At 39.9% G+C, this 18,656-nt stretch overlaps 1 protein-coding gene and 1 long non-coding RNA gene across 2 annotated transcripts; both read right to left on the bottom strand.

Annotated features, from left to right (window-relative positions):
* Nucleotides 1-9,651: 9,651 nt before the first annotated feature.
* Nucleotides 9,652-10,068, bottom strand: LOC121386125 (nuclear apoptosis-inducing factor 1-like). The gene has a single exon (XM_041516925.1). It carries the CDS (start codon nucleotides 10,066-10,068, stop codon nucleotides 9,652-9,654), a length of 417 nt encoding a protein of 138 aa, XP_041372859.1.
* Nucleotides 10,069-16,039: 5,971 nt separating this feature from the next.
* On the bottom strand, nucleotides 16,040-18,106 carry LOC121386884. Its single transcript, XR_005959726.1, has 3 exons — nucleotides 17,778-18,106; nucleotides 17,290-17,311; nucleotides 16,040-16,176 (listed from the first exon to the last, which is right to left on the bottom strand). It is a non-coding gene; the product is annotated as an uncharacterized LOC121386884 (long non-coding RNA).
* Between the last annotated feature and the right edge of the window lie 550 nt (nucleotides 18,107-18,656).

Raw genomic sequence — 18,656 nt, 5'->3', positions numbered from 1 at the left:
GGGGGGGGGTGTCGGTGAAAATGGGCAGAATTTTGAAAATAGCAATTAGTAAAAAAGTTAATAGAATAAATAAAAAAAATAAAAAGGTTACAAGCCAAAAATAAAAAGAATAGACTGCTCGGCCGAATATTTACATAATTTCGAGCATTTTAGAAGGACAGTCCAAAACTAAATAAGAGAAAGAAGAGAGGATCGGACTATTTAATAATATTTATAAAAAAGAAGTAATTTCGACATAAAATTTTGAATGCAGATCTAAAAGTTTAAAGTCCGATCGATATGTCCACGCGAGTGGCCTCGTTAAGGCCGTTTGGGTGCACAGTTTAAAGGGACGAGATGGGTTGCATCCCGTCAAGAAAACCCCTAGATTGACAGTCGATAGACGTTGAAGGTTTAGTGCTGTGCTGAAATACAGATCTTGAGAAGCCGGATCCGTCTGAACGAGAGAGAGTATCAGACTAGGGTATAGTCCAGTCATCATGGGTTGGTATAGTGGTGCGGATGGGCCCGACTCCGGAGGATACGAGATGGTATCACTATAAAGCAAGGTAAAGTCTAGAAAAAGAGTAGTAGGGGCCAACCCCGCTTCCTATTTCTTCTTAGAGTGGGGCGGTCAATCTTCCAGTGCTGCTAGGACAGGCTCGGACATGTAGAGACTAAACGCGAACAACCGTGGCGTTCTGCAGAATGGCCGTCATACGAGTCACGAAAAAAACCAAGTCAACACTCAGATGGAGAAATGACGTGGAGGCAAGGAATCTCGCTAAAAAAGAATCCATCCTGGTGGTGCAGACTGTCGAAACGAGAAGCGTTCCAGCGTTCAATCGGTTCCAATGGCCGCATACATCTCAGTAGTAAACTTCATTTCGCTGACAAAAACAACGAAACGAAGGACCCCCAAGTCGAGCACACGAAAGCACGTGCAGTGTGCACAAGCGAAACAAACACGTCTTACCGCGTGGAGCTCCAGACTGGTAATGATTTAGTAAAGGTCCAGCGAGTGTGCGGACTGACAAGTAGACACCAAGTAATAGCCGCGATGTAATTGGCTGAAGTTAGATTCCTTGGTTCTACCTGTAAAAAACCTAAGTCTACGGAGAATAACCTGCATCCTAATCATGTCCGGACTAAGAAATTAAATCCAAAAGTAAGTTTGACTGCTCGGCCTAAAAGGTTTTAAGGTGATTTGAGCAATTGAACGGGCACCAAAATGAAGTGCGTTGGACTATTTATAAAAAAATAAACATAAGAATTTTGAGCCACGTCCAAAAAAATTTAAAGTCCAACTAAGCCCCAAAAAGGAGGTTACCTGTCCTAGGTAAGGTTGACTACGGTGTGCTGATGAGTGGAGTCGCGGCAAAACGGGGGATGAAGCGCTTCCATTTCTGGTGTTGTAGATGGATGATGACGCTTCCGTAGTCGTCGCCGAAGAGAGCCTTGATGATCCGATGAATGGTATAGCGTCCATTTCGCTGATCAGGATCGCTTGGCGGTAGACATCTCTTCGGCGTTGAGTGACGACTAGCCCCGCCTTGCCGGTTGGAGACTTGATGGAATGCAACTCAAAGTCGCTTCCACCAGGGAGGTGATGTAATTCCTCGTCCAGTGCTCCACCCAACAGCGTTGCCTTGTCCTTGGTGTCGCCCTGGATGAACTTGTGGAAGCTGGATCTGATTTTGCCGATCTGTACTTGCCAGACAGCTTCCAAGTCCATAGGGGCCGGAGGTGGTGGTGTCTTGGGTGTTGGAGGAGGCCGGGCCTTGTCTGGTTGGTCGCTCGGCTGAGCGACGGCCTTCCTTTTTCCAGCGGCGACTAATTGGGCCTGTGGCCAGCTTTGGTCTCCCCCCCCCCCCCCCCCCCGTGCCGTTCCTGGCGCACTCTTCCTCTTCCTCCATCTCCTCTTCTTCGTCGGGGTAATCGCGTCACCATACACTGTACGAGACGCTATATTCCAAGAGCTTCCCATAAGACGACAATGATGATGATAGGCTAACATTGACCATGTTCACTATGCTACAGTTTTAATAATAAATTATATATATTTTGTATAAACAGTAATTAGCCTACATTTGCTATAACTGACCCCTCTGTATGACTAGTTAACCACGCCCCCCGTCACACGTGATGCAAGGTTAGACAAACTTTCAATAATGGCTGCCGATTCGCATTGGTCTATAGCAAAATCAACCGATCTGCCGATTAAGTTTTCGCCTTAATGTATTTAGAAATATCGTTGATTAATGAAAAAGCCGACAGATCGGCAAGATCAGATCCAAGTGTTTCACTACAGGGTACATTTACGATGACAACGTGATTTAAATAGACGAAACCATTTTTACTTCAATAAATCGAAGCACAATCTAATTAAAATTAGCTCCACTATTACATGTGGATCTAACAGCAGCCCGTTGAAGCTCATGTCCATTTGACGTGTCTGAATGTGCTCTCGACTTGCCCCCCACCTGGAGGGACTTATACGCAGCTATGGGAAGGTCTTGGAATATCGCGTCTCGTACACTGGGTCACGGGCTTCCGTGACCTTAGTGTATGGTGACGCGATTACCCCGACGAAGAAGAGGAGATGGAGGAAGAGGAAGAGTGCGCCAGGAACGGCACGGGGGGGGGGGGGGGGGACCAAAGCTGGCCACGGCCCGATTAGTCGCCGCTGGAAATAGGAAGGCCGTCGCTCAGCCGAGCGACCAACCAGACAAGGCCCGGCCTCCAACACCCAAGATACTACCACCTCCGGCCCCTGTGGACTTGGAAGCTGTCTGGCAAGTACAGATCGGCAAGATCAGATCCAGCTTCCACAAGTTCATCCAGGGCGGGATCGGACGCCCCCCCCCCCCCCCCCCCCCCCCCCGCAGGATTGAGAGTTCCGCTCAAATGAAAAAAAAAGAAAAAGATTTTACGTAACATATGAAAGTCCTTGTCCCCAAATGACCGGGATAACGTAGCCGGGTTTGCTACCCGTCGGACTCCTCAATCACCAAATCAGTTATAGCAGTATGGTTAATAATAATGTATTATATACGATTCAAAAAGAGAAAGGCATAATAATATTAAAAGTGCATTTTATTACAAGATAATATATACATAAAGGTCTTCAGAAAGTCAACACAGTCTAAACTGACAACATATCACGTGACAATATTAGTGAGTTTACAGATTAGAGTGGAAGCATAGATTAACTCCAGTTATTTGTTCTTTTTTGGTCAGAGGGGCGGGATTTAGCTCAGTCGGTTGAGCGTTCGCTTGAGGTGCTTGCGTCGCAGCATCGAACCACCTCAGTGAATTCGTTAAACTGATTGGGTTTTTCTCGTTCCAACGAGTGCACCACGATTTGACAAAGGCCGTGGTATGTGCTTTCCTGTCTGTGGGAAAGTGCATATAAAACATCCCTTAGCACACTCCGGCGACTACACACATACATACGTGCGTCTATGGAACTGGAGCGCCTTTCTAATTTGGCACTCCTAACTATTCATTATGACCAAGATACGAGATTGAAACATTATTCGTCCAACAGCACCCGAGGAAAATGCAACTCGACTGTATTTATACAATGAAATGATATGATCTTATGCTAGTTAGGGAGCGGGACGTAGCAAGTTGTCAAACTTGTGCCCAATTATTTTGTTCTTTGTACAATAAAATATGTTTGTAGTCAATCAATCTGTGACCATGCGTCGATATAACTGCGTTTGCCATCCAATAACCGCAGGGGCGGGACGTAGCCCAGTGGTAAAGTGCTTGCTCGATGCGCGGTCGGTGTGGGATAGCCCACCCGTCGGTGGGCCCATTGGGCAATTTCTCGTTCCACGACTGGTTTATCAAATGCCGTGGTATGTACTACTACCCTGTCTTTTGGATGGTGCATATAAAAGATCCCTTGCTGCTAATCGAAAAGAGTAGCCCATGAAGTGGCGACAGCGGGTTTCCTCTCTCAATATCTGTGTGGTCCTTAACCATATGTCTGACGCCATATAACCGTAAATAAAATGTGTTGAGTGCGTCGTTAAATAAAACATTTCCTTCCTTCCAATAACCGCTGATTAGAAGTCAAGGTGTTCCAGAAGGCTTAACTTTATTACAATTTTGCCATGTATCATTAATTATAAATACATTAGTACGACTGAAAACAAACGGTTTCTTGTCGTGGCTTTGTGATCAGGCCATTTTACGTGCATACCACAACGTGATGCAACTTGTTAACGTATATTTCGCAACAAACGTTAATGTAATATTCTCGAGTGTAACTGGCGTCATCACATTGTTTGACAAGGGGTTCTATATCAGTGTTTCTGCTAGAAAGAAATTTTTGGGTATGGCACTATGGGATTGATTTCAACCACAGTCAACAGGGGGTATGGGGGACCTTCCCCAGAAAGAAAATGGGTTAAGTTTAGGGTTAGGGTTAAGAAAGGCATACAGTAATGATAAGATTAATTAATTTTGTCAAAAGGTTAACAAAAAATCCTAAATAAAATCTGCAAAAATATTTGGGTATGGCGCCAAACCCATTTTACCCTCTAAGATTTGTCCCACGCCCCGTAGCTCCGTCGAGTGGATGGTGACCTTGTGGCCATCCGGTAAGACCTTGAAGTTCTTGTAGAAGCCGCCTGGCAGTCTGTCGGGGTCCGTGACGTCGCCAACCAAATACTTAAGAGTACTGAGGTCTTATTCACAAAGCACACTTAGCTGTTTACGTCCATGTAAGCCAGTCGTAAGTTCCACTTAAGATTTAAGCCCTATTCGCGAAGCACTCGCAATTCTACGCGCACCCGTAAAGTACACGTAAACTTGCGGCAGGTTCTAGACCTCCCGCAACAGATTGCGTGCACTTATCTGGGACACAATGGCGGCATTTTTTATTATACAACAGGCGATAAATAGGCAAGCTATCCGTCGTCAGCGAATATTTCGCGACCGTTTTAACCCACTGGATAGGTACGATGACCTAGAACTGCCAAAAAAAGATTCTGAATGCCTCGACATGTTATTCTACCAGTGATAGACTTGATTGAAGGTGACTTGGTGCACCCAACACAAAGGTCACGAGCTATACCCGCCCCACTGCAACTGCTTTGTGCATTGAGATATTTTGCAACGGGAAATTTCCAAAAAGTGACTGCAGACTTGTATGGTATCAGCCAGCCATCAGTTTCAAGAATTGTGACACGAGTGGCAAATGCACTTGAAGAAAAATATTCTCAAATAATTGTATTTCCAAAAAATCGTCAAGCTCAAGATGTAATGAAGGAAGGTTTTTATAAAAATGGACAAAGGATTCCAAATGTCTTGGGATGTTTAGATGGAAGTCTTGTGCCAATAAAAATGCCATCTTATAATGAAGACGCATATGTATGCCGCAAGTTTTATCATGCGATCAATGTTCAAGGAATATATTCCCATGACATGAAGTTTACGAACATTGTTGCCCGTTGGCCAGGCTGTACCCATGATGCTTTCATATGGGAAAAGTGCAATTTAAATGCTGCATTCAAAAATGGCTTTTGTGGTGATGATGCTCATCTTTTGGCTGACAGTGCCTACCCTCTGCGCCCTTGGATTTTAACTATTGAGAAATAAAATTATTTAGAATTATTAAATTGACTTATACTGTTTTAACCAAGCAATCCATGCCAATAATAAGTTTTGATCATATTTAAATACTGTATAATATGATTGCTTAATTTTACATCCCTCTATTATATTATTTTCCCAGGGGGAACCATGACTCTTCGACCTGAACTATGTTGTAAAATAATAATTGCAACTGCGGTGTTGCACAATATTTGTGAAGAAAATGGTGTACCTATTCCACAAGATGTACCACAAAACGAAGATGATAACCCGGATGGAGACATAAACCCACCACAAATGCAAGATGAAATGAATGGTGTAATGAAAAGGGCCTCAGTTATTAGAGAACATTTCTCAGTGCAGCAGTAATATGTTAAATATAAATATGTATTGTAAAAAAAAAAAATGTTGAAACGTCAAAGATTTTATTGATTTTTTACGCCAGTATGTCATCATTTGTTTTGTTCACCTTACAACAATTTTTCAAGGAGAAGCACGCCCTTCTCCAGTGACGTTGCTAACCTTTCTTCAACTTTTAGCCGTTTAGCCTCTATGTCTAACCTCTTTCTCTCAATATCAATAAGTTCAGTATTAATTTCTGATAGACTGGCTGATTCACTTGGAATAAGTGATTTGGTCTTGTTGCTTTTGTTCTCCTTGTGTAAGGTTGAGGGTTCAATGGATGAGACGCATTTAGTTCTGAGGTACTTGGCATAATAGTTTCTTCATTATTTTCTGCTGCATACGGAAACGATTCTAGTTCTTTAATGGTACTTGTAGTATGGGTTGTTTCTCTACAGCTGACTAGCTAACTGTATCACTGGGTGTGTCCTTTGTGATCGTCTGAAAAACAATTTGAAAACATTAATAAAGTATTGTTAAAAATATTTTTGTTACATACGTTTTATTAAATGTTCGAGATGAAATAAACAAAAGCGTTAAAGTGTGTTTGTTTTAACATCTCTAGTGCAGATTGTTTTATCAATCATCGGCTATTCAATTTCAAGCATTTGGCTATTTTGACAGGTAGTCCGAAGAATTTCGCTACATTTTACCATTAGTGGCAATGGATCATTTGCAGTGCCATATTAACCCATGGCAAGGCCCCTAGGCTTCGAGCTTCTTTGGGCCCTTCGACATCCCCCTCCCCCTTTCAGATAAATGGTTGCATGGACCCCATGCTTTTGGTGGGCCCCTGCTCTTGGTGGGCCCCTAGGCTTCAGCCTAGTCAGCCTTATTGATAACACGGCATTTGAATGCATTTTCCCATATGCAGGACAATACATGCCACCGTATTTGATATGCCAATTGAGGGGCAGCGGGTGGGATGGAAAATAGCCCGTAACATTTTGTGGTCCATCGAACGGATTCGATCCTTCGAGCGACGCACCTCAGGCAAGTGCTCAACCGACTGAGATAGATCCTCCCCCATGAAACAAACAGTCAACCTATGAAACCTATACTGATTTTCGATGATTTAACCTATACATTCTTTACACTATGACTTGTATACTCTTCAAAAGAAAAAACGCAAAACCACATTGTCGTAACATTTGGAGAATTGATTTAATTATTGAATGGTGAGTCCGATAATTACCAAATGTTGCAGGATTGTTCACAATTCACTCTAGTCCATTGTGAGTAAGTGATAGGACACACCACCAAGGTCAAGGTCATCTGGAGTCAATACCGGGTGTGGCCTCCGCGTGTGTTGACAACTGCCTGGCACCGCCTGCCCATTGAAGCAACCAGAGTACGGATGACGTCCCGGGGGATGGTGGCCCACTCGGCCTGCAAGGCTGCTGCCAGCTCGGGCAGGGTCTGGGGCTGTGGTTGTCGCTGTCGGAGGCGTCGGTCCAACTCGTCCCATAGATGCTCAATTGGGTTCAAATCCGGGTGATATCGATGGCCAAGGAAGGACATTAATGTTGTTGTTCTGTAGGAAAGCCGTTGTGAGACGTGCTGTGTGAGGCCTGGCGTTGTCATGTTGGAACACTGCGTTGGCGTTGGCCATAACTGGAACGATGTGTGGCCGGAGGATCTGGTCAATGTAGCCCTGTGCATTCAGGTTGCCCTGCACGTGGACCAGGTCAGTTCTGCCAGTGTGTGAGATGGCTGCCCACACCATGACACTACCCCCGCCGAATCTGTCCACTTCCTGCACGCAGTTTGCCGCATAACGTTCACCACGACGCCTATACACGCGACATCTTCCATCATGACGTCGGAGCAGAAATCGGGACTCGTCACTGAACCACACCTGTCTCCATCGCAGTTGAGGCCATTGTCGATGAATCTGGCACCACTGCAGTCGGAGTCGACGGTGTTGTGGTGTTAAGATGACACCTCGAACTGGACGTCTGGCACGAATTCCTACCTCACGTAGGCGTTTCCGTACGGTCTGGTCGGATATCCTGCGCAAACCTGGTATTGCTGCGGCTGTGGAGGTGGCAGTAGTCAATCGTTCCCGAAGGTGGCGTACCCGGATGTAGCGGTCCTGCCCGGGGGTAGTGACCCCGTGGTCGACCGGATCTAGGGAGGTCACGTGTTGATCCATGTTGCTGGTAACGGTCCCACAGTCTGGAGATGGTGCTTGGGGACACATGGAATGCCCTGGCAACGGCCGTTCTGGATTCGCCTGCGTCTAGTCGGCCGATGGCATTGTTTCTCTGCGGTTCACTGAGACGTGGCATGTCCTGGATTGTCAACTGTCGGACAGGTACAGAGGCCAGGCAAGCGAACACCCTGCACTTTTATACTGTCGGTGTTCATGTTGCACGTGCAGACAACGCACGTGCAGTGGTGACATGGTTTGCACGTGGCTGCGTTTTTGCGAATATTCACATTTTGGAACTTTATTGTACAGTAGCTGCGTTTTATCGAATGTAACCGTGGGAATGTGTTTGGGACATGCAATGACCTTATATTCACAAAGCATGAACCGGTAGGAAACATAAAATCGGAGTTATAACCCATTTGTACCCTTTTGCGTTTCTTTTTTTGAAGAGTATACATACAAACACACTCTCTCTCCCCACCTCTCTCTCTCTCTCTCTCTCTCTCTCTCTCTCTCTCTCTCTCTCTCTCTCTCTCTCTCTCTCTCTCTGTCGCTTACACACATACATGTATACACACATACATACACCAATACATACATACGCAAAAAGAAAGAAAGAAAAAAAGAAGTGTTTTATTTAACGACGGAATCAACACATTTTATTTACGGTTATATTGGCCTCTCACATATGGTAAAGGACCACAAAGATCTAGAGAAAGAAACCCGCTGTCACCACACGATGGGCTACTCTTTTCGATACGCAGCAAGGGATCTTTTATATGCACTTTTCCAGACAGAATAGTACATACCACTGCCTTTGTTGTTCCAGTCGTGGTGCACTGGTTGGAACGGAAAAAATACCAGTGTTAGACATCCGCCGAGGAGGATCGATCCTGCGACCTCAGCACCTCAAGCGAGCGCTCTATCGACTGAGCTAGATCCCGCTCCCACATACATACACAAATACATACATACACACAAACACAAACATACACATACATACATACATACATACATACATACATACAACACATACATACATACATACACACATACATACATCACATACATACAACACACACATATATAAACGTCATAGTTATGTTGTTTAGTTTATTTTTACTTGTTTATCATTTATAAGACGTTATATTTATAATATCAATTGTGACCACACCACACCTCGTTATTTGGGAAAATTGTAACTAAAAGTAAAGTGTGTTTTATTTAACGACGCCTCTAGAGCACATTGATTTTTATCTTATCATCGGCTATTGGACGTCAAACATAATATGGTCATTCAGACATGTATTTTAGAGGAAACCCGCTGCCGCCACATAGGCTTCTCTTTTCGATAAAGCAGCAAGGGATCTTTTATATTCACCATCCCATAGACAGGATAGTACATACCAAGGCCTTTGTTACACCAGTTGTGGAGCACTGGCTGGAACGAGAAAATTGTAACTAAAAACATAAAAAGAATTACTTTTGTGGGTTTGGATGAGGTTGTGCTAGTCGTTAGGTCTGTCTGCTGTATGGGTATCCACACCACCTTCTATGCCAAACATCCTGGCAATTCCTAAGAGGTCAATGACACGTTGGTCAGCGTTTGAAAGATCGGCAGCCTGGCGGGGCGTGTTGCCAGTTTTGGAATATACTTGTTTTTCCTTATTAGCTTTTTTCTTAACTTTAGATTTCATATCTTCCCACTTTTTAAAAATTTCATCCACTGTTCGTAGACATGGTGAAGTCGCGTTTATTTTTCTACATATTTCTTGCCACGCTTCTTGTTTTTTCTTGAGTGTAACAATGTCACTAAATTTGCCACTAATTACCTCATAGTCTTTCTCGATTAACTCCAAGAGACGTTCAATTTCATGTACTGTGAAATTTTGTTTCCGTTTCTTCTTGGGTGGTTCTTCAGACATATTTGATTGTGTTATGAATGTAACATTATGGTTAGACGCACGTGCAAAACCCACGTGCATGACCGATGCGTGTTCGTATCGTGCGAAATCGATAAGTGAACTCTAGGTGTGCTTTGTGAATACCACTTAACGCAAATCTGACGTGTACGTAACTACATCGCAAGTGGTTACTTGCGTGTGCGCAACGCAAATATTTACGAACGCTTTGTGAATAAGGACTCTGGACCCATATTCACAAAAAGGTGTAAATTTACGTCTACGACTAGCACTTACGTGTGCCGTAGATTTACGTTTACGTGCAAGAAGCACCTTATTCTCAAAGACGGTCGTAAATATAAACGTAACTTAGTTGGACGTAAATCTACGATTTAACACTCTCACTGGAGTAATTAAAATAAAAAAACGTATTAGAAATGATGGCTACCGGGTAAATAACAAATGCGCAATAATTTTAACTACTCTGATGATTATTAAAATAAAGCCATTAGCCTGTTTTGGCTAAACTATTTTCTATCTTCTGATTTTAACAAACGGTTACATAATCTATCAGACACGTCAAACATAATAATAAGAAATATTCAATTAGCCTAATAACGATCTCGCAATCGGTATATATAAAACTGTGTCATACAGAACAGGACCCATATTCACAAAACATCGTAAGCCTAGTTTTACACGTAAACGTAAATCTACAACTGAAGAGCTATTCACGAAACAACGTAAACGTAAGTTACGTGTAAAGTTGGACGTAAATATAAGAGTGCCTCCTGTTACAATTAACGCTGCACGTAAGTTGTGTACATATAATAAATCAAGCACGGTCGCCGTTATTTACTATTATTTATGGAAACTGGCAACATTTCCAATAATTGAAGCAGTTTGCGATAGCGAACGCCAACGGATTGAACATATTTTTGTTGGTGATCGAACGGAAAAAGAAAGAAAGAAATGTTTTATTTAACGACGCACTCAACACATTTTATTTACGGTTATATGGCGTCAGACATATGGTTAAGGACCACACAGATTTTGAGAGGAAACCCGCTGTCGCCATTTCATGGGCTACTCTTTCCGATTAGCAGCAAGGGATCTTTTATTTGCGCTTCCCACAGGCAGGATAGCACAAACCATGGCCTTTGTTGAACCAGTTATGGATCACTGGTCGGTGCAAGTGGTTTACATCTACCCATTGAGCCTTGCGGAGCACTCACTCAGGGTTTGGAGTCGGTATCTGGATTAAAAATCCCATGCCTCGACTGGGATCCGAACCCAGTACCTACCAGCCTGTAGACCGATGGCCTAACCACGACGCCACCGGTGTTCGAACGGATGTTTTCGTCTCGGCCAATTTCTCAAGAGTTATCTTTTCCTTTTTAAGAAATATTCTCAAGTTCGTACCAAAACGCGGATTCTCACCAATACCAAAATGCAATGGTTCGCCGTTTGCGATGTTATTGTTAGCAGACGACAAACGAAACTGCGTTTTGCGCATTTGTTATTTACCCGGTACCCATCGATTCTAATGGGGTTTTTTATTATTATTTCTCCGGTGAGAGTGTTAAATCGTAGATTTACGTCCAACAAACTTACGTTTACATTTACGACCGTCTTTGAGAATAAGGTGCTTCTTGCACGTAAACGTAAATCTACGGCAGACGTAAGTGCTAGTCGTAGACGTAAATTTACACCTTTTTGTGAATATGGGTCCTGGACTTACATTACGTCGGACACACTGCCGCCACTTCATGGGTTACTCTTTTCGATTAGCATCAAAGCAGTTTTTATATGCACCATTCCACAGACAGGATATTATATACCATGGCCTTTGTTACACCAGTTGTGGAGCACTGGCTTGAATGAAAAATAGCCCACCGACCGGGGATCAGTCGTGCATCAGAAGAGCGATGTACCACTAAGTTACGACCCGGCCCCATGTTAATGTGGCGACAGACAAACATAAATAATGTGGTTCAGTATCTAGGCCATGTGTCAAACTTACCATGGGCCAAAATTATGAAGGCTGTTTTTCTGAAACACGGATGTTTAACACCAAATTTAAAATGTGCTAAGGTAATACAAATATTAATTTTCTTTTCATTGTTGGTGTTTCTAAAGAGACTGCAGAGCTTGTTTTGTAATGTGAGCAGATTTAATTACATGTAATTACTTGAGACATAACAGAACAAACTGTTTGGTTTTTGCTACTGACCCAACAATTTGATCACAATAAAATGCTTTCCAAATTATAATGTAGAATTTATTTACATAAATATCCTGAAACTGGACATTTTAATCTTTGTTCAGTTTATTTATTTATTTATTTGTGTGTGTGTGTGGGGTTGTTGTTTTTTCCTCACTTTTTTCCCCCGACTTCTTGTTCTTTCTTTTTCTTTTTAGCCTACCTAGACAATTTTGGACAAATGTAGCAAAAGCCCATCATTTTATTCTGCAGTGACTGTTAATCCATATAACAGTTATAATACTTTTACTTTTTGGAGGAGTATGTTGACTACATTATGATAAATTCTAGCATGGCATTGAAATCCCCCACACCTTTGGACTGAAAATATAAATACCAGATAGTTATTGTTTATGTACTTATCAAATATATCCAAAGCAAGTAACTGTAATCATATATTGAACACGAAACAAGCCATGTGTGAATACTGCATGTAATGCATCCTTGAAATTGATGCAATTAGTGTTAAGTTAATTGGTGTTGAACCTATATTCACTTTAAGCTACTAGTAAACCATAAGTGTACTTTTATACACAGAGTACACTTGTACAGGTATGTGAAGAAGAAAACCCTATTTTTTGCTGCATCCACATTTGTAAAATACCAGTATTTTGTTTATTAAATTTATAATTTATTACTCTGACAGCCTTTAGAGAGAAAATGTATAATGTCTAAAGCAGTTTTCAATTGCTGTTAATTTCATTATCAGTGAAATTCATGGAAAGTCATACATTTTCTTGGTAAATAAGTGTATGAACCATGATTAAGATAATTTACAGTGGACTTTTCTTAATATAAGTACTGAAAAGTAGAATATGTCAAATACATTTATGTTAATACAGGCTCAGTGAAATCAGAATTCCTATCAATTACGTCATTTTATACACTCAAATTAAATTATTTACATTAAAGCATTATAAATATTGCAAAACAATACCACTATCATTTCTAATTTCATGTAAATGTGCATGAAAAGCATTGTTATATTTTTACTTAGGCCTACATGTAAAAACGAAAAAGAAAATTAACAACAAAAAACATTTTCTATTTATATTTTATCATTTGAAAATGTAATATACATAGATATTAAAGGGAGGATCAACTCAAACAAGAGCGTTATGTGTTGGAAAGATGCATACCTGGACCACCGAAACATACTGTCATTTTAACAAATGATAAACGCCTAATTTTAGAGTTAATAAAAAACCATGATTATTCCTACTAACTGGAGACAGCCATTTTGTTTCGTTTTTGTGACGTCCGGTGGTATAGCTTAGGGCGAAGTGACTTCAGCTCCGTCAAACTCCTTTATGCACAGTGTAAACAAACACTCTAATTTACGAAAAAGCGCTTCGCTTTTATCAACCTGACTTGTAACACAACATAAATGACTTGATAGTATAATAATCTATTTAACTAAACATATTTCAATTTGCATCAATAGAACGAAATGGAGTTATAGTATTTTTCTCTTTGAAAAACCAAAGAAAAAATGCATATTATTAGCTCTATTGGTAGGGTATGTTCGAGCAAAAACGACCACTCACGATACCTAAGTGATAATTTTCTTTTCTTTGGGACTACATAATTGGTCAGTTTTGTGATTTTAGATGGGAAAGTCTACTTAATAAAGGGTTTTACAGAATAACTTACAGTAATAATGCAGGATGGCTGATAATGCTATTACGATTGGAGGGGTGTCCGCGCGGTATCACACAATATCCTGTGATCTTAAAGGAAGGGACAATTAAGGCATTTGGTCTGCATATTCAACGATATATAATGCACATTATTGCTTAATATCAACAAGTATAATCGTATACTTAATTAATAAAACGGTTAAATGTGATGGCTATTATATATAATGGGTGCAGCCATTTTGTACCATCCCAGTGAATACGCCCTCTTTCGAGTTGGTGGTTATGTAATACCTAACGTGTCAAGTCAGGAATTAGTCTTCGAACTGAAGAAACAAAATATACCTGATTTTTGCGGATGCATCGCAATGTTCTGTAATAATATCCATCCTAGTAAGCCAGCACCAATTATATATTATTTTTAAATACAAAATAAACCACCATGTCAGTGTTGAAATAACTGTATTATGTTTAGTACATAAATTAACCCACGTACTGAAACAATAATCGGAGTGTTTCCTTGGCTAATTGGTTTTTTCTTTCCGCGGCCTGTACCTGTGGTTCCTGATTGGCAGGTGTATATTTAGACGGTCCCCAGACACTGTGTCTAGACACACTAATTGATTGATTGATTTCAACTTATTTTCGTGCTTATATCCAATTAAGGTTCAAGCACGCTGTCCTGGGCACACATCTCAGCTATCTGGGTTGTCTGTCCAGGACAGTGGGTTAGTTGTTAGTTGATAAATGGTTAGTGAGAGAGAAGAGGGTGTAGTGGCCTTACACCTACCCATTGAGCCCTTAAGAACTCACTCTGGGTTGGAGCCGGTACCGGGCTGCGAACCCTGTACCTACCAGCCTGTAATCCGATGGCTTAACCACTACGCCACCGAGGCCGATAGACACCTATACGGATACCCCTCAAATCGTAATGGATATTACCAGCCATCCTGCTTTACTACTGTAAGTAATTCTGTAAAACCCTTGATTAAGTAGACTTTCCCATCTAAAATCACAAAACTTACCAATTACGTCGTCCCAAAGAAAACAAAAGTATCACTTGAGTATCGTGAGTGGTCGTTTTTACTTTAACTCCATTTCGTTCTATTGATGCAACCTGAAATATATTTAGTTACATAGTTTACTATACTATCAAGTCATTTATGTTGTTTTATAAGTCAGGTTGATGAAAGCGAAGCGCCTTGTCGTAAATTAGAGCGTTTGTTTACACTGTGCATAGAGAAGATGGACGGAGCTGCGATATAATAATAGCACTAATACATAAATGGGTGTAATTATTATATAAGAATAATTTTAAAGCCAGCACTGTACTCTAGACGTGATACATAGGACATAACAATACATTGGATATAATTATAACATATACATGTTTTTAAAAACAGTGTCGACAGCATTGAGGAACATATATAATTTATTTGTGGTTGATACCTTTCTAGAATTAAATAGCTGATAAAATGTGAAAGTGTTAGGTCTGTTGTAGTAGTATTTCTTTAGATATGTTGATCTTTCATTTGTAAAATAAGGACACTGAAATAAATAATGATATTCGTCACCTAAAGAAATTTGACAAAGAGGATAAATTCTGTCTTGTCTTTCAATGTTTTGCCATCGTCCAGTTTCAATTGGTAAATAATGATTACTAGTCCGGAATCGAATGTAGACTCCATAGTTTCTCCGGTAAGTGAAAAAGATAATTTTGGCATGAATGTGTTGATTTGAATATTCTATATGTAATACATTTTGGTAACTATTTAAATTATCATTCCATACCTGTATGTATTGATCTTTTAACCTTTGACACACAATATGAACGAATGCGTTCTTGTTTATAATATTTTGATTTAACCAATAATTGCCCATACCCAATTTGTTTAGTGTATCTTCTATATCAATTAACCACTTAAATTTATATCCATGCTTGGCAGTTTCATATGGCATAATTCTATATAATGTAAGGGGGGGGGGGGGGGGGGAGTAATTTACTATCGTATGGTACAGAGAAAGCAGATTCTCTACCTTCACCCTCAAATATGAATATAGTAAATATGTATTAATATAAATAAGAAAGACGAGGTTCAGGATCTGAAGGGCTTTAATAATAGGGTTAATTAATTATAAGTAAATTAGAACACTGGGGTTTCCATATAGGATCATTTATCCCCAGGATCTATAAATCAATATACAAGTAGTGTATACCCCACAGGTATAGCCCTAATATTTAACAAAATAGAAAACAGTTATATAAATACATGTTCAACAAAAGTGTAGGCTAATCAATTAAATAGCATTAGTAACCAAGCTTCATCTATCAAACCAAATACACATAATCATTAATATCAACACTCTTCCACAATATCTTTAAACCGTGGCTTCAAGAAGAAGTAACATGAATAAGATATTTGTACTCATCCTCAACCCATATACATTTGGCCGGCACTAATGCAACAAGTTAACAATACAAAATAGATTATTTCTAAACATTTAATAAGAACTTTCACTCTATTATTAGAAATGCATTTTTACTTTAATATTATCCGGATAAACATGTTTTTCTATTCTAATTATGTAAAGTTGTATGTTTCTTCTCTAGTGTACATGTATATCCTTCACATTAAAACAAAGTCAGAAAGCCATTCCCCCACAAAGACAAACACATTACCAAAGGTTATTCAGCTTAAGTCTATTAATTTCAAGCTGAGACCAATGTTTATGTTGCAGCTGAGGATTTACTAGATATTGGTGTCGAACTGGTCGTCTGCTAAAGGAATGACCCCAGGTCATTCTGACCATTTCCCAAAAGTCCAAGTGCTTTGTTCTCTTAGAGTTAGAGTTTTGGTGCTAATTAGGACACACACCATAATCCCCTACTGAGAGAGAGAGAAGCTAAATACCAACTGTTCCCTTGCAGTAATCGTTTACATGTGTGATCATTTGGTGATAAAATATATTTTGCTCAATAACTCAGCTCTTTCCTTTCAATACTAACAATGTCTTTAATATATTTTATCCCAGCATAAACATTTATAATAATCAAACCATTAACCTCGTTAATGAATACATATGTATGCAATATTCTAATATTAATTATTCAAATAAGTACAGAGATGAGCCTTTTACTAAAAAGGGCACCTCTATTTAAAAGCATACTAAATATGTGTCCACTAAATACAGGTTTTGTACTGTCTACTTGGACATTCGTTTATAAAACTGACTGATCACATATGTACCATTTAAGTACAAATTATGAAAATTATAATATACATATCTGTAAAAGTATAATATGAATGAACAAACTAATATGTAATGATGGCCAGTATCACTTACCCCACACGACCAGAGTCCAAACCTGAACAAAAAACAAGCAATTATCAGTCGCGTTTTACAGATAAATAAATGAAAGCAATAAGGCATTAGTTGGATCTTTTTAAGATTCCCTCTCACCAAGAGTTAATATAAATTGCTAAAGCAGCGGTTTATCTCTTTTGAGCTAACATATTTAATAAAACGGCGCTAACCTATTTAATGTCAAATAAAAGCTCCCAAACTATACAGTGCAAGAAAATGTCGATAATTATGATACATCATGATATGGAACCTTATGACATCTTTGTTCTTTCTTTCTTAAGCATTATGGCAACAGTACTAACAGGTAATAAAATGATCACTTACTAATCGTTAATATACTTTCGGGAGAGAAACCAACTTTATAAAATACTATAACTATGCATTCAATCTTATAAAAAATGATCAATAGCTTGATTCCTAAAATAGCAAATATACTTCCTTGTAACTAAATGTAATACGATGCTTACCTTAAGATGGCTCGAGTAACTCGGTGTTGATTGCTCGGTGACCAGAGTGGAATGCCTTGTGTGAGATCCACACCAAGAACAAGGAACTTTGGCCCTTTTCCACATATGGTCATGTCACATGACCACGAAAGCTGTCCCCTCTGGCACCAGCCTTCCAAACATAATAATGTAAGCCCTTAGAGAGTGGTTGGTTGTGTTCTTTTTATAGAAAGGGAGGAACTATACATGCAGTAAATGAAACAATGATAGTGCATTTCCACCACCATATGAAGCAGGCAAATCCCGACCTTCAAGATATAAGAAATAATACACCATATATATTTCACTATCCTACAATAATTTGCCAGTAATCAAAGAGGCCGAAAAGCTAAGCATCCTGGTTTTGATCTTAATATCCAGCAGGAACACAGCCAGTACGCCACACAGCATAGGTAGTGGGATATTTTTTCTAAGTTTTAATAAGTCTTTTAAAAATATTAACTGTATTTGTTCAACATTTTGATTATTGCTAAAACCCCATATTTCTAAAGAATATAATAGAATTGGAACAATAGTACTATCAAAAATGCGTAATTGGTAAATTTAAACTACTACTATCTTTAACAAAATCATTCCTTTTTTGGCTTGCGAAATAAGCGTCTTTTTTGCTTGAAGAAATGATCCATTTCTACAAAATGTGATGCCTAGGTATTTATAATTATCTACAATATCTAATTTTATGTCTTTGATGTAAAATGTCTTATTTTTAGGTGTAGACCGTATAGGGGCAAGATCGTGCGCCGGTGTAGACAGAGCTAATTACTACATGAAAGGTTCTTTTGTTCTTGAATTTGGATCCGATGTCCGGAATAGAAGGCATCCGGTATCGACAGATTTTTT

The sequence above is a fragment of the Gigantopelta aegis genome, chromosome 12 (genome assembly GCF_016097555.1).
Source record: "Gigantopelta aegis isolate Gae_Host chromosome 12, Gae_host_genome, whole genome shotgun sequence".
In the NCBI taxonomy this organism is placed as follows: domain Eukaryota; kingdom Metazoa; phylum Mollusca; class Gastropoda; order Neomphalida; family Peltospiridae; genus Gigantopelta; species Gigantopelta aegis.
Note: the sequence above shows the minus strand (reverse complement) of the source record. Positions and strands in the feature narration are given on the sequence as shown.

Bases quoted from the DNA above. Each gene is read 5' to 3' on its own strand.
- LOC121386125 (XM_041516925.1), bottom strand. From the start codon at position 10,068: ATGTCTGAAGAACCACCCAAGAAGAAACGGAAACAAAATTTCACAGTA.